The sequence below is a fragment of the Scardinius erythrophthalmus genome (genome assembly GCF_964197995.2).
Source record: "Scardinius erythrophthalmus genome assembly, chromosome: 3".
Taxonomy (NCBI): Eukaryota; Metazoa; Chordata; class Actinopteri; order Cypriniformes; family Leuciscidae; genus Scardinius; species Scardinius erythrophthalmus.
Window position 1 is genome coordinate 22,641,855 of NC_138223.1, and position 25,498 is coordinate 22,667,352.

A 25,498-nucleotide genomic window follows, 5' to 3' on the forward strand; every position below is an offset into this window, starting at 1 on the left:
AAATCGACTGAAATATTTTGAAATAAAATGTAGGCTATTTGTATAAGCAACGTATTAAACTGCAAATTAACAATATGCCCTAATATTTCATGAAAACAACGTTACAGTCAGGCGAAATATGAAAGTAATGAATACAAAGATTAAATGTAGGCCTATAATCATTTTTTTTTTACAAAGAAAGAGTACACTTGAAATATTGTTGAAATTGTAATATTGTTGTAATTGTAACCTTTTTAATAAAATGGCAAAACATATTTACAAGATAGATGTAAGCAAAATCTTAAATGGTCAATATAAGTCTTCTTCTAAATATATCTTTTGTCCTTGCATTGTGGCTCAGTCAGTGTCACACCTGAATGAATGGCTAATTATGCAGAGTCATTATGCAGAGTGGGTGGGACATTGTTGTAAACCACTCCTCGTTCACGCCTCCTCGCATATTGGCTTTCCAAGCAAAACCTGTTTTACATCAATTTAAATCAATGTATGGTTTTATGTGAACGATAAAGCAAGACTATTTTCACATAATTTTGAAGAAAAAACACTAGGCGAGGACATCCATTATTCAAAAGTCTTATTGACACATATTTACTATGTGTTTTGTGGCCTTATTTCAGAAATTTTATTTTTTATTTTTTTCAATAACCATGCATAAACATTATTCTCTCAAAAATGAAAACATGTACATACACGTGGCTCACATATTATGGTAGCCCTGTTTGTGCTTTATAGAGTGAATTTACACCTTTGCCATTAATATGTTTATAAGCAACTGAAAAAAGCACAAATGTCAGGGCATGTCAGAACATCTCAAGGGCCCCAAAAACAGCTCAGACCCCAGAGGGTTAATAAAATATAATAATAAAATAGTCAACCTAACATATACAAATTACACTGCTCTGTTTAAATAGTCAGAACAATTCATACCATTCACAGTAAGCACCTCTCCACTGTGATGTTTCCAAGTACTTTTTTGCGCATGTGGAGGATGATTTTTTTCCGTCGATATTGGAACACGAGTGAAGTACAAAACCTATATTAACCTATACAAAACCTATACCTATAACTATTTATTAAGAATAGTTTAGCATCCAAATACATGGCAAATGTTGAAACATTTTGATTCTAATGAGAGGGTTACGTGAACCCAACACTGCTTACTTTCGTTTTTATTTTTACATTAAATTTAAAGGATTTGTTGTGGAATATTTTGAGTGTATAATAAAATAAAAAAGTAATACTTGAAGTAAAACTGGCGAAAATTTACATCTGATATAGGTTTCAGAATTGTACGGGGCGAAATGGCTCGATAGCGCCACCTATAAAAGTTCAACGGAGTGCGCCTCCCGCAACGTTCCACGTACGTGTACGAAATTCGGTACATTCATGTAATGACCTAATACCTACAAAAAAGTCTCTTGGAGCATAGCCTTAAACACAACAGGAAGTCAGCCATTTTGAACTTCCTCTCAGATTTTTGTGCAGTTTTTGCCATTTTCAGGCATCGTACTTTAACGAACTCCTCCTACAGTTTTAATCTGATCATCTTCAAATTTGGTGAGTGTAATCTTAAGGCCTTTGCGACATTAAATTGCGAAGATCTTGAGTTTTCGTTGAAGGGCGGGTCCTCGACGGCCTGACAAATTTCGATGTTTTGCCATGAAACAGGAAGTTGCTGTAACTCAGGCATGGAATGTCCAATCTGCCCCAAACTTCACACTTTTGATAAGCGTTCTGTCCTGAACACATGACCATGCTCATATTCAGTTACAGTCATAGCGCCACCTGCTGGCAACAGGAAGTGACATGTTTAACACTGTTATGGACTCCTAATAACATATAAAATAGTGACAGCAAGTGCTAAACATGCTAACAACATACTAGAAACATGTTAAAACATGCTAGCAAACACTTAGCTGAGTGCTAAAGCATGCTATTTTTGCAATTAAATAGGAATATGTTGTAACTCAGGCATGGAATGTCCAATCTGCCCCAAACTTCACACTTTTGATAAGAGTCATGGCCTGAACACATCTACATGATGTGAATATTCAATGAATATTCAGTTATAGTAATAGCGCCACCTATTGGCAACAGGAAGTGACATGTTTAACACATTGATGCCGTTCTAGCAACATGTTAAAAATGACATCGAGTTCTAAACATGCTAGAAACATGTTAAAACATGCTAACAATGCTAAGCTAAGTGCTAAAGCATGCTAATTCAATGAAACATGACGTTGTTGTTACTCAAGAAGGCAATGTCCAATTTGCGCCAAACTTCACACGTTTGATAAGAGTTCTTTCCTGAACACACATCCATGCTCATATTCAGTTATAGTCATAACGCTACCTGCTGGCAACAGGAAGTGACATGTTTAACACTGTTGTGGTCTCCTAATAACATATAAAAAAAGTGTCAGCAGGTGCTAAACAGACTAGCAACATACTAGAAACATGCTAAAACATGCTATCAATCACTTAGCTAAGTGCTAAATCATGCTATTACTGCAATTAAAGGGGAATTTGTTGTAACACAGGCATGGGATGTTCAATCTACCCCAAACTTAATATGTAACTTGCAAGTAACATGCTAGCAACACTTAGCTAAGTTCTAAAGCATGCTAGAAAAGCTAAAGGAATTTGTTGTAACTCAAGCATACAATGTCCAATCTGCCCCAAACTTCACATGTTTGATAAAAGTCCTGCACTGAACACATCTACATAGCGATATTCAGATATAGACACAGCCCCACCTACTGGCAACAGAAACTGACATGGTTAACACAGTAATGCAGTACTAACCACATAATTATTGTGTACTAAGCATTCTAGAAACATACTAAACATGCTAGCAACACTTAGCTGAGTCATGAAGCATGTCATTATCACCATAATACAAAACATTTTGTAACTGACTTTGATATACTCTTACTATATATACCTCCTTTATTGCACATTGCCCAACCATGCTCTGTCTTCCTAAAGCCACCGAGTGACGATGGCACGAGTGCGAGGGCCCTTTTATCGCTGCTTGCAGCTTTAATTAAACTTTGTGTTTTATCCAGCTGATGAGGGCGTTGACATGTTTGCATGCGCACACTCCGTAGGCGTGTTCACATTAGCAGATAATGAGCTGAAATGAGAATGACTGACATCTCTCTCTTTTCATACAGATTACATAAACAGAGAATATTTGTTTTCATTTTGAATTAGATAATTTACAAGTACACGCTTAAATGATTATAAAGATATATAGCTCATGTCTGGGTGAATAGTATTTACTTAGTTTTGTGTAAGTTCACGGAGACGCAGAGGCAAAAAGCCTCACCCCTGTTTATTTTCTTTATTTTACAAAAACACATTTTTGTTTCGATTGTAAGTGGAAACATACAAAAGTAGACATTTTACAGTTTATTTTTTCATATTTCTTGAGTCTGTATGACCATAAATGGAGTATTTTAAGTCTATATGTGAAAAAAATAGAGCAAAACGCGCCGGCGCGTTTGCCGACCCCAGAGGGTTAATGACACTGAAGAGTGCTAGGTCATGATAATTCCTCTATAAACTAAATTGCAGAACATCTGAGAAAATATTTCTTGCGAGAACAATGATCAATGATGCACACTTTTGTTCGATAGTGCAACGGTCTATTGGCTGGTTTGAAAAGGTCTGATGGCAATAATGTACAACCTCTGCTGCACAGAGGTGTGCTGTTGATGTCGTGTGCAGGCAGACAGTATCCTAGTGATAACTCCTTCTGTGATCTTCCCAACATAATGAAAAATACAATTGTATTTAAAGGATAGAATTTGAAGGAAACTAAGATTTGCATGTTTTTTTTTTTTCAATGTTTTGTCAGTGATGCGCAGTCAGACAATTGTATTTACACTGCAAAAAAAAAGACCTATATGTTTCCATTAAAGAATATACTGTATCTCATATTTTCCTAATGTCTTGTACGGTTAAACATGGCATCACATGGATGGGAATATGCAGATGGAAATATGCAGATGAGAATATGCATGGTAAAACTAGGCATTGTAAGCTCCATATATGGTTATTTTGGGGAGGAGACTGGGTGTAGATGCATGTACGCACAATCTTCTGCTGACTGGGTTTTATAAAGGGAATTTTGCACAGTTTCTGGTGTATGCATTAGGGCTGTCACTTTTGAGAAAAATCAAATTCGAACGGGTATCAAATATCAAGCAATGTATTCGAATATATTTGAATATCTTTACCATCTACGTTGTAGAACAGGGATAGACAACTCCGGTCCTGGAGGGCCACTGTCCTGCAGAGTTTAGCTCCAACCCTAATTAAACACACCTGAACAAGGCAATCAGTGTTTTCAGGATTACTAAATAGATACAGGCAGGTGAGTTTTTATCAGGGCTAAAGCTAAACTCTGCAGGACAGTGGCCCTCCAGGACCGGAGTTGTCTATCCCTGGTGTAGAACTCAAAATATTTCCAGACACTCACTACTTTTTAGATGAGTTGGGGTTGTAATTGTCCGCTCAGGCTGGCCGTTCTGTGCGTTATCTTCCATTTTCAAAACAGGGTGGCTATTGGCTATTATTCGCTTGATTTGGTCATGGGCCTATGCTACAAAATGTTTAGAGCGCCCGCTACTGGATGAGATGGCAAACAATAAAATAAAAAACAAACAGTCTAATCATAGACCGTAAAAAATGCGCTACACATGGCACTTTAAAAACCAGATAGTTTATTTATAGTTCGATTATGGATATTTCACGTCATGTTCGAATTCATATTCGAATATCGAATAAAAAGTGACAGCCCTAGTATGCATGGTTAAAAAATCTATGTAAAGTTTTATACATGAGGCCCCAGATCCTGCAGTTAAGTTATGGATAATTAAATGTCATAGTTGTGTATTATGTGCTTTCTGTTTAATGTTTCAGAGCATTCTTGGGTCCCAAAGACATCTTCCCCTATTTGACTAACAAAGACAAATATGGCAAACCAAACAAAAGGAAGGGCTTCAATGAAGGCTTATGGGAGATTGAAAACAACCCTAAAGTGGAGCTTAACGGACATAAGGTGCTGTTGTCTTGCCGTTTTATGGGCTGAAATTCAACATGGTTGTATATTTAAGCTGTGATTTATTTAAATTCAAAACATTTCACACACATTTTCATTATTAAAAATTCAATAATCCATATTCACCTTTCAGATTTCACTTCCAAAATGTTCATTCTGTTTAAAAATATTTGTTTTTAAATATATAAAAATATTGCCCGGATTTCACTGGGAAATGCTTAATGTGAAACTTTGAATGTTACATTCATATTCTGTCCATCTGCTTGCCTATAGCCTATATAGTATAACCTACATTCCCAATAAGGTGCGAGTTTGGTCTTTTATATCACTGTATTAGTCCATTAAGCTACGTTAAGCGTCCCGACGGCAGGGGAATCCTAGGCTATGACATATTGAGCCCCAGTACTGCAGCACAGCGCCGGGATATAAACTTAAGGAAACTAAACAACTGAGAGAAATATGTCTACTTTATTTGTAACGTTTGATCTGTACGTCAGTATCGGGGAAACAACATTATAATCTTGTTCAACATAGTAGAGAAAGCTGCTTACCTGTACAAAAAATAACAGTGAAGACTTAAATGTAAACACAGCTTTTGTGTCTTTATCAGCTTTTCCATATATACTGGCCCTGATAATCATTACAAATACTTACTGCTTGCTCCATTTCTGTAAATCCCTTTTTATGAATGAATTTGAAATTGCCTGTTGAATATTATAGGTTGTATTTTTAAACAGAATGAACATTTTGGAAGAGAAATCTGAAAGGTGAATATGGATTGAGTTGTTAATAATAAAAAATGTTTGTGAAAATGTTTTGAGGAACTGTCGAAACGAGTGGCAGTGTAGAACACGAGCTCCCAGACAAGTCGGTTATACTCCCCTGTTTAATTTAACTTTACACCGTGTAATTGATGAACAAATATGGAGGGGGAGAAACAACGAAAAGCTAGAGGCAAATCATCCCAAAGACCTGAGAAAACAGAGACAAACAAAGGAGAATTATGACTATGACAACGCTGGTGAGAACGAGGCCGCGGATGCAATGCAAGTTTGCATTAGCGCTATATATTCTGAAATTAAGGCTATTCGATCTGACGTAAAAACAGAACTAAACAACTTTCAAGAGATTTTCACCATAGACTGGAAAACTGACTTGGCAAGCATGAGTACGGACATCAACCTTAAACTGAACGAAATTGCCAAAGATCTGGAGGAGGAGGAGGCCGAACACCGGATGGTGGATTTGGAATAGTGGAGCGCGGAAGCTAGAGATGTGCAATGCCAAACCCTTGACATTCAACAAAAAATGCAAACAAAGTTGACAGATCTCGAAGCAAGATCACGACGAAACAATATAGGCTTGTATGGAATCCCAGAGTAGGCCGAAGGTGACAACATACAGGAGTTTGTTGAAAGTTTTATCAAGATGGAATTGTCCCTCCCCGATACTGAACTTGGGATACAGTGCTATCACAGGGCGCTCAGCCCCAAGCTACCGCCAAAAGCGACTCCCTGATCGGTTGTTTTGTACTTTCTTGAATATAGGATTAAAGAGCTGGTCCTCCATTCGGCATGGAAAAAGTGGGAAGTTTACCTGAAAGGGAGGCGAGTGTACTTCCACCAGGATTACCCCGCTGAGACTCAAAAGAAGTAGGCATACACTCCTATCAGTTAAAATACTCAAAGAGAAGGGTCTCTGTTTCCAGATACCACCCCCCGCTAAACTTGAGGTATTTTTTGAAGATGGTCCCATTGTTTATAACAGCGCGACGGAGATGATGGAGGACCTAAAAAAGAAAGGATTGACCACGACCAGCATCAGAGAAGATGACACTGCCACATCAGCTTCAATTGAGAGGCTCTGTAAAATCTCCTGCGAAACAGCGGACGCAAAACCGAGACTCAACCGAGATGGCCATCAAGAGAGAGCACGGAAAAGACTCCAGGATTTCCACCGGGACACCGGAGAAACTGTTTGACTCTCATTCAGGGTAAATTAAAAGTAAAACCATGACGTTCAGAATCAATATTACTAAAATTGCAGTTTAATATAACACGGGTAACATTAATTTTCATACAAGAATTCTGTAATTAGGGGTTCAAGCACAAAGTGCTGAACACCTATTGCAATTGTTAGTTTTTTTATTATTAGGGGTTCAAGCACGAAGTGCTGATAAGAACGTGGAGGAACGCGGAGGCACCTATTGTTTTCGTTCACGTTCTTATTATTAGGGGCCAAGCACCGAAGGTGCGGAGGCCCCTATTGTATCCGTTCGCGTTCTTATTATTAGGGGCCAAGCACCCAAGGTGCGGAGGCACCTATTGTTTTCGTTCGCGTTATTATTATTATTAGGGGCCAAGCACCGAAGGTGTGGACCCACCTATTGTATCCGTTCCCGTTCTTATTAGGGGCCAAGCACCGTATGTGCGGAGGCACCTATTGTAATCGTTAGTGTTCTTATTATTAGGGGCCAAGCACCGAAGGTGCGTAGGCACCTATTGTATCTGTTCCCATTCCTATTATTAGGGGCCAAGCACCGAAGGTGCGGAGGCACCTATTGTATCTGTTACCGTTCTTATTATTATTCTTCCGCTTCTTCCGACTGGGTGTCTATGGCAGCCCATAGAACCGCTTGCGGGAAAGTTATGAAATTTGGCACACTGATAGAGGACAGTCTGATCTATCGACATAGCAAATTTGGAGTCTCCAACTTATTCCCTCTAGCGCCACCAACTGTCCAAAGTTGCACTCATGTTTATGCTAATAACTTTTGAACCACAAGGGCTTTTGCAGCCTATGACGTCATTTTCCGTCATGGAAATTTTTCTGCCATTTTGAATTTTCCGAAAAATCTACTTTTTCAAACTCCTCCTAGGCCGTTGCTCCGATTTTCACGAAAATTGAACTAGATCATGTCCAGACCATGCCAAAAAAAAGTTATGGAATTCAAGTTGATTCGCTTAACCGTTTTCGATAAACCCACGAATAATTTTTACGTAGCGCTTGCGAAAACAGACACAAGCCTGTATCTCCGCAATGCTTTATCATATTCAGACCAAACAAGGCACATATCATCACAAGCATGTCCTGAGGCTACATGCTGCGTTTCGGCGCAGCGCCACCTACTGGTCCGGAGATATGAAAAATGGCGTTTTTGGTTATAACTTCTGAATGGTTTGTCCAAAAATCATAAAAGTGGTCTCGTTAGATTCAGGGCGTCATGCTGAGTCAAATGATGTCCAATTTTCCCAGATCAGCCATGTTGGCTGTCGGCCATTTTGAATTATGTGCTAAAATGCTGTATTTTATGAACGCATGAACGTATCATTACGAAACTCAGTATGTGCCATCAGCACGATGCCCTGAAGGAGCGTGAGAAGTTTCGAACCAGCGCCACCTAGTGGTCAAAAGTTATAACAAGATTTACAAAAAGGCTAATAACTATTGAATAAATCTGGCTATTGAAATGCCACTGGATTTACTAGATTCCTTGGGTCACGCCGAGAACATAGATACCAAGTTTTCCTTATTTTGGCCTAACTTCCTGTCCGCTATCTTGATTTTCATTCAAAACCTACTTTTTCGAACTCCTCCTAGACCGTTTGTCCAATTTTCACCAAAATTGAATCGTATCATCTCCAGACTGTGCCGACTAAAAGTTATGGATTTTGTGTCGATAGACGAAACTGTTTTCATATAACCCATCAACAAAGTTGAGGCATGATGCCAAAATGACTGTTCAGGCTTTATCTTTGCAATGCCTTGACATATTGACACCAAACTTTGTATATGTCATTGTCACTTCACTCCACCTATTGGTCGAAAGTGATAATCCATTAAATCATATTTTTAATTACTGTTTCTATGATTTTTCAGCCATTTTGCCTAAAATCTTCTTTGAATGTCTTTAATTGCTCATTGTTGCAGTTGGTCTGACGCTTTCAAACATGTCATCTTATTCTGCTTGGCCCCGATAATTGCTGCTTGCAGCTATATTTAGGGGCCAAGCACCGAAGGTGCGTAGGCACCTATTGTTTTCGTTCGCGTTATTATTATTATTAGGGGCCAAGCACCGAAGGTGCGTAGGCACCTATTGTTTTCGTTCGCGTTCTTATTAGGGGCCAAGCACCGAAGGTGCATAGGCACCTATTGTATCTGTTCCCATTCTTATTATTATTATTATTATTCCGTTTCTTCCAACTGGGTGTCTATGGCAGCCCAAAGAACCGCTTGCGGGAAAGTTATGCAATTTGGCACACTGATAGAGGACAGTCCAATCTGTCAACATAGCAAATTTGGTGTCTTAAAACCAATCCCTCTAGCGCCACCAACTGTCCAAAGTTGTACTCATGTTTATGCTAATAGCTTTTGAACCACAAGGGCTAGAAACAAAATTCTTTTTTACTCTGATTCCTTGGCTCAAGACGATGCGATTGCACCCTATGACACCCTAAACTACTTTTTCGAACTCCTCCTAGGCTGTTTGTCCGATTTTCACCAAAATCGAATCGTATCATCTCCAGACTGTGCCGACTAAAAGTTATGAATTTCGTGTCGATAGACAAAACCATTTTCGTATACCGCAGCAGCAAAGTTGAGGCATGATGCCAAAAGTACACTGCTCAAAAAAATAAAGGGAACACTTGTTAATCAGAGAATAGCATCAAGTCAGTTAAACTCCTGGGATATTGATCTGGTCAGTTAAGTAACAGAGGGGGTTGGTAATCAGTTTCAGCTGCTTTAGTGTTAATGAAATTAACAGCAGGTGCACTAGATGGGCAACAGTAATACAACCCCCAAAACAGGAATGGTTTTACAGGTGGAGGCCACTGACATTTTTTCCCTACTCATCTTTTCGGACTGTTTTTCACCAGTTTTGCATTTGGCTAGGGTCAGTGTCACTACTGGTAGCATGAGGCGATACCTGGACCCTACAGACGTTGCGCAGGCAGTCCAGCTCCTTCAGGATGGCTCATCAATACGTGCCATTGCCAGAAGGTTTGCTGTGTCTCCCAGCACAGTCTCAAGAGCATGGAGGAGATTCCAGGAAGACAAACAGCTACTCTAGGAGAGCTGGACAGGGCCGTAGAAGGTCCTTAACCCATCAGCAGAACCGGTATCTGCTCTTTTGTGCGAGGAGGAACATGATGAGCACTGCCAGAGCCCTACAAAATGACCTCCAGCAGGCCACTGGTGTGAATGTCTCTGACCAAACAATCAGAAACAGACTTCATGAGGGTGGCCTGAGGGCCCGACGTCCTCTAGTGGGCCCTGTGCTCACTGCCCAGCACCAGGGAGCTCGATTGGCATTTCCCATTGAACACCAGAATTGGCAGGTCCGCCACTGATGCCCTGTGGTTTTCACAAATGAGAGCAGGTTCACCCTGAGCACGTGACAGACAGGAAAGGGTCTGGAGAAGCCGTGGAGAATGTTATGCTGCCTGTAACATCGTTCAGCATGACCGGTTTGGTGGTGGGTCAGTGATGGTCTAGGGAGGCATATCCATGGAGGGACGCACAGACCTCTGCAGGCTAGACAATGGCACCCTGACTGCCATTAGGTATCGGGATGAAATCCTTGGATCCATTGTCAGACCCTATGCTGGTGCAGTGGGTCCTGGGTTCCTCCTGGTGCACAACAATGCCCGGCCTCATGTGGCGAGAGCATGCAGGCAGTTCCTGGAGGATGAAGGAATGATACCATTGAAGGGCCACCACGCTCACCTGACCTACATCCAATAGAACACCTCTGGGACATTGTGTTTCGGTCCATCTGACATCACCTGGTTGCACCTCAGACTGTCCAGGAGCTCAGTGATGCGCTGGTCCAGATCTGGGAGGAAATACCCCAGGACACCATCCATCGTCTCATTAGGAGCATGCCCCAACGTTGTTAGGCATGCATACAAGCACGTGGGGGCCATACAAACTACTGAGTACCATTTTGAGTTGCTGCAATGAAATTTCAGCAAAATTGACAAGCCTGCTGCATCATTTTTTCACTTAGATTTCCGGGGTGTTTTTGAATTCAATCCTCTGTAGGTTGATCATTTTCATTTTCATTTCCATCAAACGATGTGGCATCCTTTTGTTCATAACACATTACCCAGTCCATATTAGTATAGATATCCAGCATATTTTTCCCCATTGAGATCTGATGTGTTTTCAAAGTGTTCCTTTAATTTTTTTTGAGCAGTGTACTATTCAGGCTTTATCTCTGCAATGCCTTGACATATTGACACCAAACTTTGTGTGTGTCATTGTCACTTCACTCTGACTACATCACATCAGTTTTATAACTGCGCCACCTATTGGTCGAAAGTGATAATCAATTAAATCATATTTTTAGTTAATGTATATGATTTTTCAGCCATTTTGACTAAATTCATCTTTAAACGTACAGTATGGGATTTTTTCTCCACTAGGGGTCGCTAACCTCTTTACAATAACAAAGGCGTAGTTTGATGACGCAACACATGCTAAGAATTATGGATGTTGTGGTCAAACGTCAAGCCGGCCGATCTAATAATGTTTATGGTTGACTGGATACATCGATGCTTTTATCATGACATATGATATGTGATATGAAGCAGTTCGGGATTGCTAAGAGACAGCTATCATCAGCTCCAAACGCGACGAGAGCTCCCGCGGATATAAAAGAAATATGGGCATTTCATTCTACCGAACTACACGCAGAATTACTACTCACAGGTCAGTTTATTAGACAAATTAAACTTGTGAGGTAACGCAGCGTTGTTTCACCTGGTCTAACGTTACATTAGCACACTAAACTACATTTGAATGTGTTGAAAAGTATGTGTTAGTTTGTCTGTATGAGACTAACTTAGCAGTAAGCTAGATCAACATTAGAATAACATACAGATCATAATCTAACATTTTATCATTGTTGAACTAACGTTATATAACATTGATTAGTTTTATGTAAATGTGCTCACCTGTTTAATAAAGTACATGTAGGAGCGGTCGAAGTCTCGGACGTGGAGCTCTCGTTTATATACTGTGTATGGGAGCTCTAGGCATCTCGAAAACACCGCGCTGATATTGATTCTCGTTTTAGTTCTCCTTTTTTATCCAAAGTCTGCTTGCCATGGTCCATAATGTTTGAACAAAACAACAACAGCGTGCAGATAGACATTGCGAACTCCACAGTTGTCTGCGTCTGTCGCTTTGGTTAATCAGAGGGCTCTGCTCATAGCTCTGGTTACCATGGCACCATAGGCGGAAACCAGGGACAACGCGGATATGACGCCATTGACTGCTACATAACGGAAATAAAGACACGGTCCGTGTCTTCGAATTAAAATATTAATTTCTCTGGATTTAGAAGTTAATTGGAACTGTCGGGATAATGTAAATACACAACTTTAAAAAATATATAGCATAGATATAGTGATTTTTTTATATTTTTAAAGCAAAAAAAATACATATTGTGCCTTTAAATGTCTTTAATTTCTCCTTGCTGCAGTTGGTACGACACTCCCAGCCATGTTCGCATGTCTTGTTGTCTTCTCCTGCTTGGCCCCGATAATGGCTGCTTGCAGCTATATTTAATTCTTCTATGATTTTTCAGCCATTTCGCCTACAATCCTCTTTAAATGTCTTTAATTGCTCATTGTTGCAGTTGGTCTGACACTTTCAGCCATGTCTTGTTGTCTTATTTTGCTTGGCCCCGATAATTATTATTATTATTATTATTATTATTATTAGTGTTTTTTTTTTCTCTCTTCTCTTCTCACTCTTCTGAGACTATTGGGAGAGATGATATGATGTTAACTGTATATGAACAACATAATTGTATGTGATACCCCTAGTGACCTGTTTGTTCTGTTCTTTTGAATGTGTTCTACTAAAAGCATATATAAAACAATAAAAAAGAAAAGAAAATGTTTTGAATTGAATTATTCACAGCTTAAATATATTACCATGTTGAATTTCAGCCCATAAAAATGCAAGCCCTAAAAATACAACGCATTAAAATACAAGCATGGTTAATGCAATGCATATTTTTTTTCAATTAGTGCAGTTCTACAAGCTTTTGTGTTTCAAAAACATTTATCATTATATTACTTCCTTATTTTGACTCCATGCACAAATGCAGGCAAGAGATTCACACGCATGCACAAAAATCCACCATTGCATGCAATGCATATTCCACACATACGACAATACACAAATACACTTGAGAGATCCAGTTGTGCAGACAGCAACAAGCGGTGCTCACTGCAGAGTCAAATGCTGTCCAGCTCCACCTCTCTGGACGTCTAATGGGTGGAGGGGTAGGGTTATGGTGTGTTTGGATATTCTAACTCCATCCATTAGGCCCAAATTACATTCAGAGACAGGGAGCTGGACTTAACACTCAACCCATGACTCTGCAGTGAGCAGCCTCTCCACAGCAATCCAAAAACATAAGCAATGCACTGGCAATAGTATTCTGCTTTAATGCCCATGATTGCACTTTCTATATTGATCATCCTCAAGGCAGTTTCTGGGCATAGGGAAACTAGGCAGTTGCTTAAGGGGCACCACCAACTGGAGGGGGCACCAACAAGTGCATATAAGAATAAAGTGTACTTATAGAATTATAAGATAGATAGAATTATCCAGATATTAGTAGAAAGACATTATGATTGCCATGACCAAAGCGTCACAATAAAGTGTTTGGTTCGCATGTAGAAATAAAAGCAATGCCTTCATCTACAATGAACAAAATTATAAATGCAACACTTTTGTTGGGTCCACTGTATTGCCAGATCCTTGCCATATCCAATCAGGTTGTTGATTGTGGCCTGTGGAATGTTGGTTCTCTCCTCTTTAATGGCTTTTCAAAGTTGCTGGATATTGGTATATGCTGTCGTATACGCCGATCCAGACCATCCCAAACACATTAATTCATGCTGACTGCAGGAATGTCCACCAGAGCTGTTGCCCATGAATTGATTGTTCATTTCTCTACCATAAGCCATCTTCAAAGGCGTTTCAGAGAATTTGGCTGTACATCCAACCAGCCTCACAACCACAGACCACGTGTAACCACACCAGCCCAGGACCTCCACATCCAGCATCTTCACCTCCAAGATCGTCTGAGACCAGTCACCTGGACAGCTGCTGCAACAATCGGTTTGCATAACCAAAGAATTTCTGCACAAACTGTCAGAATCTCAGGGAAGCTCATCTGCATGGTCGTCGTCCTCTTCAGGGTCTTGACCTGACTGCATTTCGTCGTCGTAACCGACTTGAGCGCCCCCCCCCCCCCCCCAATACAGTAAAACTGCACATTTTAGAGTGGCCTTTTATTGTGGCCAGCCTAAGGCACACCTGTGCAATAATCATGCTGTCTAATCAGCATCTTGATATGCCACACCTGTGAGGTGGATGGATTATCTCGGCAAAGGACAAGTGCTCACTAACACAGATTTAGACAGATTTGTGAACCATATTTGAGAGAAATAGGCCTTTTATGTAGATCTTTGAGTTCAGCTCATGAAAAATGGGGGCAAAAACAAAAGTGATGCATTTATAATTTTGTTCAGTGTATATACAATGAAATGTGTCCATCTAGTGTTAAATTGAACTCTCTAAGAAAAAAATTAAAATATGCAAATACAGTGCTTAGCATAAAAGAGCTAAGCTAAGAGACGCCAAGCACAAATAAAAGAGATTTTCTATTTCAACATATTTCAGTCGATTTCACTCATCTCAGTATAGCAATATAGTTTTGGAAAAGCCAAACTAGTAAATATGTTTATGTAAAAAATACCATGTTTACTAATGTAGAATAAATAACTTGCTCATCTGATTCTCAGCTGGATCAAGTAGCTCTAAATTGTGCTCTTGTTCTTCATTTGTCCAGAAAAAAAGTTCACGGAGACAGAGACGGCAGAAAGCACACCCTATTTGTTTTGTTTATTTTACAAGAGCACAGTGTTTTGTTTTGATTGTAAGTGGACACAAATAAAAGTAGACCCTTTTATAGTTTAGAATGTGATGCTTTTATCTTTAGAAGGCCTTTATTAACCCCCACAGAGCTGTGGAGCTCTTTAATCATGAATAGATGCGCTTTGATGGACTTCCAAAGACAGACAGCCATTCACTCCCATTATCAAGCTTGGGAGAGCCAGGCATTTTTTTTTATATAACTCCAATTGTATTTGTCTGAAAGAAGAATGTCATATACACCTAGGGTGGCTTCAGGGTGAGTAAATCATGGGCTAATTTTCATTTTTGGGTGAACTATTCCTTTAAAGCAGAATACCAATGCAAACAACTCAACATTTTTGTGTGTAAAAATTTAAGCTATACGCACTATTAATAGAATAAATTGTGAACAAATAATCTTTATATGTTTGCATTCTGATGGCTGTCTGCATTTATGCACTACTTTGTGTGAGTGTGGATCTCGAGTGCAGTGTGTGGATCTTTTGGATGCATTTGTGGATTTCAGTGCACAAATTTGTTAGATGTTTTAAAACTGTTTTAGCTCCATATTTGTGCACAATAATCTTTGTTGTATTGAAAAATGGTTAATAAATGGTTTATTCCCAAAACCCTTGTGCAGATAATGACCGCTGGAGCAAGTTCTGTTAAGGAATTAAGCAGCAATCAAGAGGGAGATGATGAGAAAAGGAGAAAGTCATCTCAAGTATGTGTCCATTTCTTAAAAAAAAGTGTCTCTGATCCTGTAAGTCTGTAACATGTGGACTGGGCTCTCAATGACACAAACTGGCATGTTAATCTCCTGCGTGGTGGGGCCCTGTGTGTTTGACATCATGCAGGTGGCTAGCAGTGAGGAGGAGGAGAAGGATGATGATGCTGGGGACATGGAGATTTCTGATCAGGGACATCTGAAAGATGAAGTATGTACTCTTATAGTTTGGTTGAGGTACAGAGGCTCTCTGGTGGGATGTTTCATATGCAAAAGAGATTTCTTGCAGTCGCGAAAAGGGGGCAGGATAAATCACATACTGCCTTTTCCAGAATATTACCAGTAAATTACCGTGAACTAGGGGTTGAACAACATCAGGTTTTTTAAGTCGACATTTATGTGATTAAGTCAAGTCGAGTCGATGATGACGTGATTAATTAACAAATAAGCCTGAACTTCGAGATGAGAACCGAATGCCGGTTGCCATATGTACACAGCTATGGCAAAGGACACAGCTGCCCACCAGGCTATTGCTCCTACATAACAGCTTGTTTTTATCAGCTCTTTTGGTCGATATATTTCTCACAGATTTCTGCTCGTTCTAAATCAAGATACCTACGTTGACAGGTATGTAGGACATTGTATTCGGTCCAAAAGCAATGATTGAACGAACATTTAAAGCAGACCTACGCCTTCCACGGACCATATACATATAAATACATTTAGACCACTTAACTTAGTGATTGCTATCAGAATGTGAAGAGACTTTCAACCGGCAAAACAAAAAATGTTTCTGGATTAAATCACCTACCCTGCCTTTAAAGCGTCATGGCAGAGCATTTAATCAATTAGTTGACTTGTCTGTGCAACCCCTAGTTTGAAAAGGGCCTTTTTAGAAATAAGAGTAAATCAGTTCTGGTAATTTGCTGGGGAGAGATTAATATTACCAAATTACCAATTTAATTTAATTTTATTAATGAAAAAAAAAAAAAAAAGATTACCGCAATGAGCATGTACAAAAAACAAGAAATGCTGATGTACAGAGTCTGCTTTGGGCCAATCATAAGGTTCTGACAGAGATGACGTGATTTATTCTGCACAATTCACACTTGGAAGTCAATGAAATATTGTCAAATTGAACAGATTGTGAAACTAAAGCACTAGGCGAAAAAAAATCCAAAGCATTTAAAGTGTTCGATTAGAACATTGTATGCATTTTTTTTTTTTTTTTTTTTTTTTTAATGAATAGTACTTTTAAAAATTGTGTTTAAAATCATATGCTCTCTTGTGAGATTAAGACTCTAGACATATCGGTAGTAAAGAGAGCCCAAAAATCAGTTTGACAAATATTGTTTTACCTATATTCACACTTTCAACTTAATCAGTTATTGGTTCTGCAGTATTGGGCCTACCAATAAATGGCATCCACTAAATTGTAAAGTAGCATATTTATTTGATGTGTTATTAATGTAACAGCTGTTTATTTTGAGGAGATAAATCTATAGTTTTCGACAGACTATAATATAGAATTTAAATTGTATTGGTAATCCTTTAGAAATAAACATTCGATATTTCAGTCAATGCAACGTCAATAAACAAATACTGAGTGTACATTTAGGCAGCTGGCTCTGTTTTATTTGGTGAAACAACTTAAAGAACTTTATTAAAAGAACCAATAAGAATGGTAATGTGTACCTTGAAATGCAATGTAAGTCGCTTTGGATCAAAGCATCTGCCAAATGCGTAAATGTAAAGGGGACCTATTATGCCCCTTTTTACAAGATGTAATATAAGTATCTGATGTCCCCAGAGTGTGAATGTAAGCTCAAAATATCCCACAGTTCATTTTTATAGCATGTTAAAATGGTCATTTTTGTCCATTTAAATGCAAATGAGCTGCTCCCCCTTGGCCCCCATTCAAGACGACGGACGGGCTTCAAGAACTCATGCTCCTGTGTCAGGACAATCTCACGCACTGAAAATGTCAGAAACTCTCTGTAGTGGTGTTCAGTTCGAAACATCTGACAATGAGCCTAATGATGCCTATAGAGCCTGAGAATATATGCTGTATAGAGATAGAACAGGTATAGTTTAGTTTAATTAAGGTTAAAACTTATGTTGTCATCTTGCTTTTATCCACAATTAGTACAAGCTTGTTGTAGCGTCCGAATGATGGCCAAAACGTTACTAGTTTTATGATGTTTATGGTACTTCACACAAAAGATGAAGCGTCTGTTTCACTCCAGAAAATCATTGTAAGAGATGAATAAAACACAGTACAACACAGTACAAGTGCTCATTAAAATCATATCCATAAACTCTCTCTATCCCTTGCATTATCATCAACATACACAGCGAATAACACAGAAACACTCGTTACAATTAACAGTAAACAAATATATACAGATCTAATGCCATTTCGGGGGGTGCTAAATAAACTGGTAAACTTTATATCCGTAAAACCACTTTGATGAACTTTAATAAAGTGCGCGCTTACTGCTGTGACCAGTATCGATCCAGAGACTGTAAGCTGGATCATGAACAGTTGGTACTGATCCATCCTTGAGTAACAACTTTTTTAACAACTGTTTTGTTTTGTCCCTTTGTATTGACCTTCGTTCACAGAGCAGTCTGGTGTAAAATTATTTGTGCATACATAAACGAATTTAGGTATGTAGGGGTGCATTCCCTTCAAAAATAAAACTAATCCACTGAATCTTCAGCAGCTCTGATGTCGGGAGTACATGAAGACTGTTATGCTCACTCTTACAGTACATTTAACAACAAAACACCTGGATTACGAGACATTGAGAAAATGACAAACAGTGTACAACTCGCTCAGGGCAGGGTCTATGCTAAGTCCTTCAGCAGTCGTGGGTGGGGCCTGTACAAAGTGACATCACTTTATACAGAATCTGCAAATGGCTTGTTCTGAGACACTGCTTATGATTTATGGGATTAAATCAGTGGATTAAGGAGTGGGTGGATTTTTATCATTATAGGGTGGTTGTGTACACACTGCAGGCCTGGACCGAGGGAGACTGATTTGAAACTAGCTTGTAATTTGGTAAACGATATACAGTGTGTGTTTGCACTCCGGAGAATGTCAAATTATTCCATTTACAACGTGTTTTCGCTGCGGTGAGCAATTTAGCCAATCACAGACATGTTTGTTGATTTCTTGAAAGCAATGGCAGGTGTTTAAGTTAGAATCCACTCACCACTCGTTTTTGTCCAGCGCTGAGTTTTGCCAAAGACTACAGAGTTTTGCATGCTCGCAAATCCTCTCTAACAAAGTGTAGACATGTAAATAAGAGACTCATTGTGTAGTCAGCTTCACTGATAAATATAACAGAACTTTGTGAGATCGCGATCAATGAGTGACAGCTTTTAATAATTATAAAGGTAGAGCTCTTTGCGCCCTGACTAGGTGATATAATAATTATTTTAACATAGTCAGAATTTGAATAAAACTTTTGTTTTCCATGCTTGACAAGCGGCCATGCACATGCTTCAAAACATAGGCCCATCCACATATAAATGTGCGATTCACTCTTGAAATTGTGATGATTAACAGTGATAACCATAAAGCAAAAGATGAGACAAAAATACTCTCACTAATTCCAGAAACAACATCTGTAATTTGATTCTGGAACCGAGCCCGGTGCAAACACAGGATTATTTGTATTGGCCACCATGCCAAATCACATATAGGCCTACAGTATGATTTTCTGTTAAAATAACAGTGGTTTGTGGACGTAGATGCTTTAATAAGAAATAATTTGTCTGGAGCTTTTATGCTGGGACGTGTAGGCTGTAGGCCGACACGTAATTTGTTGTGAAACTATTTCATGGAAATCTATAACAATCTAACACCCCCCCCCCCCTTCAGCCCAACTGCAAAATTTTAATCCCAACAACAAATAGACAAATAGATCCCGACATTAATGTCATCCTGAAACACTGCCAACACATTTAAAAAACATGTAAAAGTGAATTTTGCATAATGGGTCCCCTTTAAGTATAAAATCAGTGGATTGACAATGCAGATATTTTATAATTTTTTGTGGTCTCCAGAACTCATCACAGAAAGATACCACAAATGTCTCTGCCAAAGCTAAAAGAGGAAGAAAGAGAAAGGTAATCATTCAGTACTCTGTTGATGATGGTGCTTGTGATTAGGTCTCATGACCATAACATAACTGCTAGAATAAAAAAAATATATATATATTTGATTTGGTTTCCACAGATTGAAGCTGAACAGGACTCTGATACAGAAAACTCAAGCCCCACTTCATGCGCTCCTGGTTTAGATGTATTATCAGCAGGTGTAGATTGCCCTTTCAATCTTTCATCTTTGGATGTTTTCTTTTGTTTAGTGAAACAACACATCTATAAATATGAATGTGGTGTGTCTTTGTTCTTATTTAGGTGGACCGATTCCATTACTAAAGCGCAGAGGAAGAAAACCTAAAACGGAGAAATCGCTGCAGCTGCAACAACAGGCTTCAAAGGAGCCACTGAGGTCAGGTGGTGATTATTTACAAATGGCTGTGTAACTAATAGTACAGATTCACTGTATAATAGATGAGATGAACCAGTGTACTAACCTCTGATATTTATTATCTAGCTATAGCTCAAATTATAACTCGGTTGTTATTATATTTCTGAAAAGAAAAGCTTTTAACCTGTTAAGCTGCAACCCCACTTTTGAAAAATCCCCAGAAATGACATACCCAAACTGAAACAGATACAGTTCATGAACCCTTTGCACTAAAAACACAAATATGATCTCATTTGAAAGCTGACACCTGGCAGTTTATTGTAAATGTAGAATTAAAATTGTTATAAATAGCTTCAAAGGTTTGTAAAGTTATTAGAAATTTATTTTTATGAAACATCCTCATGACAATAAAATTGAAGTTGGCACTGTAGCAATCTAGAAATGCACTACAGCTAAAGCCACATGTCTAAACATTTTATATTTAAAATCTTAAGATGGTCCGTCTAAAACTCTGTATTTAGTTAAATGTTTTTCAAGATCATGTCATATGACTTTATTTTGATTAGACTCTAAAATGCTACTGATGTTTAGTCATCATCTAAGCATCCATTCAGTCTTTTGTCTCTATTGTTTTGTGGTGCAAACGAGCCCCATTCAGTCTCAGTCTCTCCTGCACACATTCACACCTCTCCAGCCTGGTTATGGCTCTAAATATGCATTTCTTTTGTCTGCATTATAGTTACTAACGACTGGCTATTCACAGGCTATTCATAGGGTTTCAAACCCTAATTTCTTTTATCAAAGTTCTCACTTCACATTTGAAACTGTATCAAATGACCTTCTTGAATAAAGAAACATTTCAGTAAGCATTCCTATTTCGAAAAAATCATAAAAGAATAACAGTTAGGTGGCAGGTGCACCTAGGGTTAGCTAGCATGTTAGCTTAGCACACCATCAATACACGACAATATATGAGATTAAAACCATGTTTGTGCTCCAAACTTACTTTATAACGCAAGTCGAGTGTTTTAAATAATCTTCTGTGATCTAATTTAGCTTCAGATAAAAAAATCAGACAGAAAATATATTATTTTATAGTATTCTGCACGATGATAGTCTATATAGATTAGCATTACATTATAAATATAATCTATTATTATGAAAATACCTGGCATGGCTTGAAGAACACAGGTAAATCAAATATCATTGCAATCATGTTTATTGTCTTCAAAACGTCTTTATCTGCATGTTACAGCGATCTCTGTTAGCTGTGTGTGTGTTCGAGGCTTCCTGGAATGTCACATGATCATGGCTCTTCTTCATGTTCCATATATGGACTATTACTGTGCATATAGCGCCATCAGGCTATTGGTATGAATTGAAAACACAGTAAATCAGAGTACCAAACGCTCATAAATATTACATCGACGCATTTGGGTATAAATTCAATAAATATTATTCCTGTCTATAGAAATATGATGTAAATCTATGAGAATCTATCAATATTTCTCCAAATCTGCACATTTTTGAGCTAAAGCCCTGAGGGACGTTGTTTTGTCAAGCGCTATATCATGACGACAGCACAGGAGGTTTTTTTTCTGAATGGGAGCGGCTGACGCGCATAATTCATATTAAAGGTATCGCGCATAATTCATATTAAAGGTATCCACTCATTTTTTCATTTCATAACTCCTGACACAAATTAACATAACTGTCACTATGAGTTTCTCAGAATACAATAGTGGTCAAATACTGAAACTTGAGTCTTAGATATTTTTAATGATGTATAGTTTGTCAAGGTATAACATTAAATCTGATAGTAACTTTGAACTAGATGGTAAAGTTCTTAGACAAACTTTAAGTTGGCTTGAAAAAGCCTAGCCAGAAAGTTTGAAAAAGTTTTAAACTGTTCTAGCATGGTTTACCATGATTTACCATGATTTACCATGTTTCTAGTATGGTTTACCACATTGCTAGCATGATTTACCATGTTTTAACATGACCATGGATGGTTGGATGGATAGATCAAGATTAGTTAGAAAGAAATAAATGAAGATTAGTTAGTTAGAAAGAAAGATTAGTTTGAAAAAAGAATGAAAGAAAGATAGCTTAGTTAGAAAGAAAGAAAAATTAGTTAGATGGAAAGAAATAAATGTTTGAAAAAAGAAAGAATGAAAGAAAGATTAGTTAGAAAGAAAGATTAGTTAGTTAGAAAGAAAGATTAGTTTGAAAAAAGAGAGAAAGATTAGTTAGAAAGATTAGTTAGTTAGAAAGAAAGATAAGCATGAAAAAGAAAGAAATATTAGTTAGAATATAGATTAGTTAGAAAGAAAAGTTAAAAAGAAAGACATAAAGAAAAGTTAAAAAGAAAGAAAAGTAAAAAAGAAAGAATAGTTAGAAAGGAAGAAAAGTAAAAGAAAGAATAGTTAGAAAGAAAGAAAGAAAGAAATATGGATTAGTTAGAAAGAAAGAAAGATAGATTAGTTAGACAGAAAGATCAGTTTGAAAGAAAGAAAGAAAGATTAGTTTGAAAAAAAGAAAGAAATTAAGAAAGATTAGTTAGAAATAAATAAAGATTAGTTTGAAAAAAAGAAAAAAGAAAGAAAGAAAAGTAAAAAAGAAAGAAAATATTAGGAGAAAAGAAAGAACAGTGAGAAAGATAGAATAATTAGAAAGAAAGAAAGAAAGAAAGATGGATTAGTTAGAAAGAAAGAAAGAAAGAAAGAAAGATTGGTTAGAAAGAAAGAAAAATTAGCTAGAAAGAAAGAAAAAAGATTAGTCAGAAAGAAAGAATAGTTAGAAAGAAAGATTAGTTAGAGAGAATGAAAGATAGATTAGTTAGAAAGAAAGATAGATTAGTTCGAAAGAAAAGGAGATTTGTTAAAAAGAAAGAAAGAAAGATTGGTTAGAAAGAAAGAAAGATTAGCTAGAAAAAGAAAAAAGATTAGTCAGAAAGAAAGATTAGTTAGAAAGAAAGATTAGTTAGAGAGAATGCAAGAAATATTAGTTAGAGAGAATGGAAGATAGATTAGTTAGAAAGAAAGATATATTAGTTAGAAAGAAAGAAAGATAGATTAGTTAGAAAGAAAAAGAGATTTGTTAAAAAGAAAGAAAGATGGATTAGTTAGAAAGAAATATATATTAGTTAGAAAGAAAGAAAAAAGATTAGTTAGAAAGAAAGATGGCTTAGTTAGAAAGAAATAAAGAAAGAAAGAAAGATTAGTTAGTAAGAATGAAAAAGATAGATAAGTTAGAAAGAAAGAAGGATTAGAAAGAAAGAAGGATTAGCTAGAAAGAAACAGATAGATAGATAGATAGATAGATAGATAGATAGATAGATAGATAGATAGATAGATAGATAGATAGATAGATAGATTAGAAAGAAAGAAATGTAGATTAGTTAGAAAGAAATATAGATTAGTTAGAAAGAATGAAAGAAAGATTAGTTAGAAAGAAAGATAGATTTGTTAGAAAGAAAGAAAGAAAGAAAGAGAAAGAAAGAAAGATGGATTAGTTAGAAAGAAAGATAGATTAGTTAAAATAAATAAAGAATGATTAGTTAGAAAGAAAGATAGATTAGTTAGAAAGAAAGATAGATTAGTTAAAAATAAAGAAAGATTAGTTAGAAAGATAGATAAGTTAAAAAGAAAGAATGATTGATTAGTTAGAAAGAAAGAAAGATTGATCAGTTATATATAGGGCTGCACGATTTGGGGAAAATGTCATATTGCGAGAATTGAGGTCAATATTGCGATTACGATTGCGATATAATAAAGAAAATGGTTTCATGAGTCAACTTGCTTGGTTCTCAAGGAAAATAAATGCACACACAGATTAGTGATAATCAGCCTAAAGAAAAAAAGTTCTTTAGTCAAGAGCAGTGAGTGTTTTTCTCTGTTCCCTTTGTTCTTTGATTAACTTTAGCGACAGATTTTTTTTTTTTTTGATTGCATTTTAACAAGAACAAAACATAATTTACATACAAGAGTACATATAACCATACATGTCAGGGGTAAAGAAAAATAATAATAAAAAAAAAGCAAAAAAAAATAAATAAATAAAAAAATAGAATAACTTTAGCGACAGATGTAATTAGTGGCTACTGTGTACTATCCCTTTAAGACCAGCCGCTGTCAGAGACGCGGATCTCACACGCGCCTCATTCTTTCACGAGTCATCACAACTCTTCATGTTCATCATAAGACTACTCTTATGTTATGAAGACACTCGACAAAAAGACATTTTGGCATAATTGTGTGTGTTATTGTTCGTTCAAGCTCGAAAGAGAACTGTATTCTGTCATGCTGTTAGCGCGAGTCTTTCTGTGTGTCACAGTCAGACATTCACAGGCAGCGCGTTCATTTTGGCATACATGTGTGTTGTTCGTTCTACCGCGAAAGAGAACTTGATACTGGCGCGTGTCTATCTGTGTGTGTGTGTGTGTGTGTGGAGGACATTCACAGGCAGCTCGTTCTTTTATGTATTATCGCGCATGAATGGTTTAAAAGCATTTGCATTAATAAGTGCGTTAACAGCGCTAATTTGTTTATTTAATATAAAATCGCAACATTTTGCGTCATATAATCGCGTAGGCTTGACATCGCGATTGCGATACGATTAATCGTGCAGCACTAGTTATATAGAAAGATAGATTAGTTAGATTGAAAGAAAGATGGATTAGTTAGATGAAATATTAGTTAGAAATAAATAAAAGTTAGAAAGAAAGAAAGATTAGTTAGAAAGAAAGAAGTTACAAAGAAAAGATGATAGATATTAGTTTGAAGATAGATATAGATAGACAGAAAAAGTTTGACGATAGATAGATAGATAGATAGATAGATAGATAGATAGATAGATAGATAGATAGATAGATAGATAGATAGATAGATAGTTTAAAAAAAGTTTATTAGTACATAGAATAGTAGTTTAATTGAGTCTAGGGCTTCAGGGAGTTTAGATTTGAGTTTTTGGCTGGTACACTAATGGGCCACCGTAGTCTTGGCTCAATTTGAACAGTCTGCAATGAAAGTCTATGGGATTTTTATGATTTTTAATATTAATTTTTAAGAAAACTGAAACTCAAATCAGTCTGAAAAGATATAGCACACTAAGTCAGAACAGTCTGAAGGTCTGACCCGAGTTTGGTGGTCGTAGCTTTAACGGTCTAGGAGGAGATACAGTCTAAAATTTGGCTCAGAAGAATAATAATAACTAGAATGTACATTTCCTGAAGAAAATGTGAAGTGGTGCTTGCAGT

The 25,498-nt window shown here is 37.3% G+C and overlaps 1 protein-coding gene across 12 annotated transcripts in view; it reads left to right on the forward strand.

Moving 5' to 3' along the window:
• psip1a (PC4 and SFRS1 interacting protein 1a) overlaps window positions 1-25,498 on the forward strand; it is a 280,260-nt gene that overhangs the window by 150,952 nt on the left and 103,810 nt on the right. For all 12 annotated transcript variants that reach the window (XR_014029853.1, XR_014029854.1, XM_081361202.1 and 9 more), the window contains 6 exons: window positions 4,930-5,068; window positions 15,651-15,734; window positions 15,868-15,948; window positions 19,815-19,877; window positions 19,987-20,065; window positions 20,169-20,262. Coding sequence is in view for 10 of the 12 variants with exons in the window: in XM_081361202.1 (XP_081217328.1) it covers window positions 4,930-5,068; window positions 15,651-15,734; window positions 15,868-15,948; window positions 19,815-19,877; window positions 19,987-20,065; window positions 20,169-20,262 (540 nt within the window). In the remaining 2 variants the exon portion in view is untranslated. The remainder of the gene's footprint in view (window positions 1-4,929; window positions 5,069-15,650; window positions 15,735-15,867; window positions 15,949-19,814; window positions 19,878-19,986; window positions 20,066-20,168; window positions 20,263-25,498) is intronic.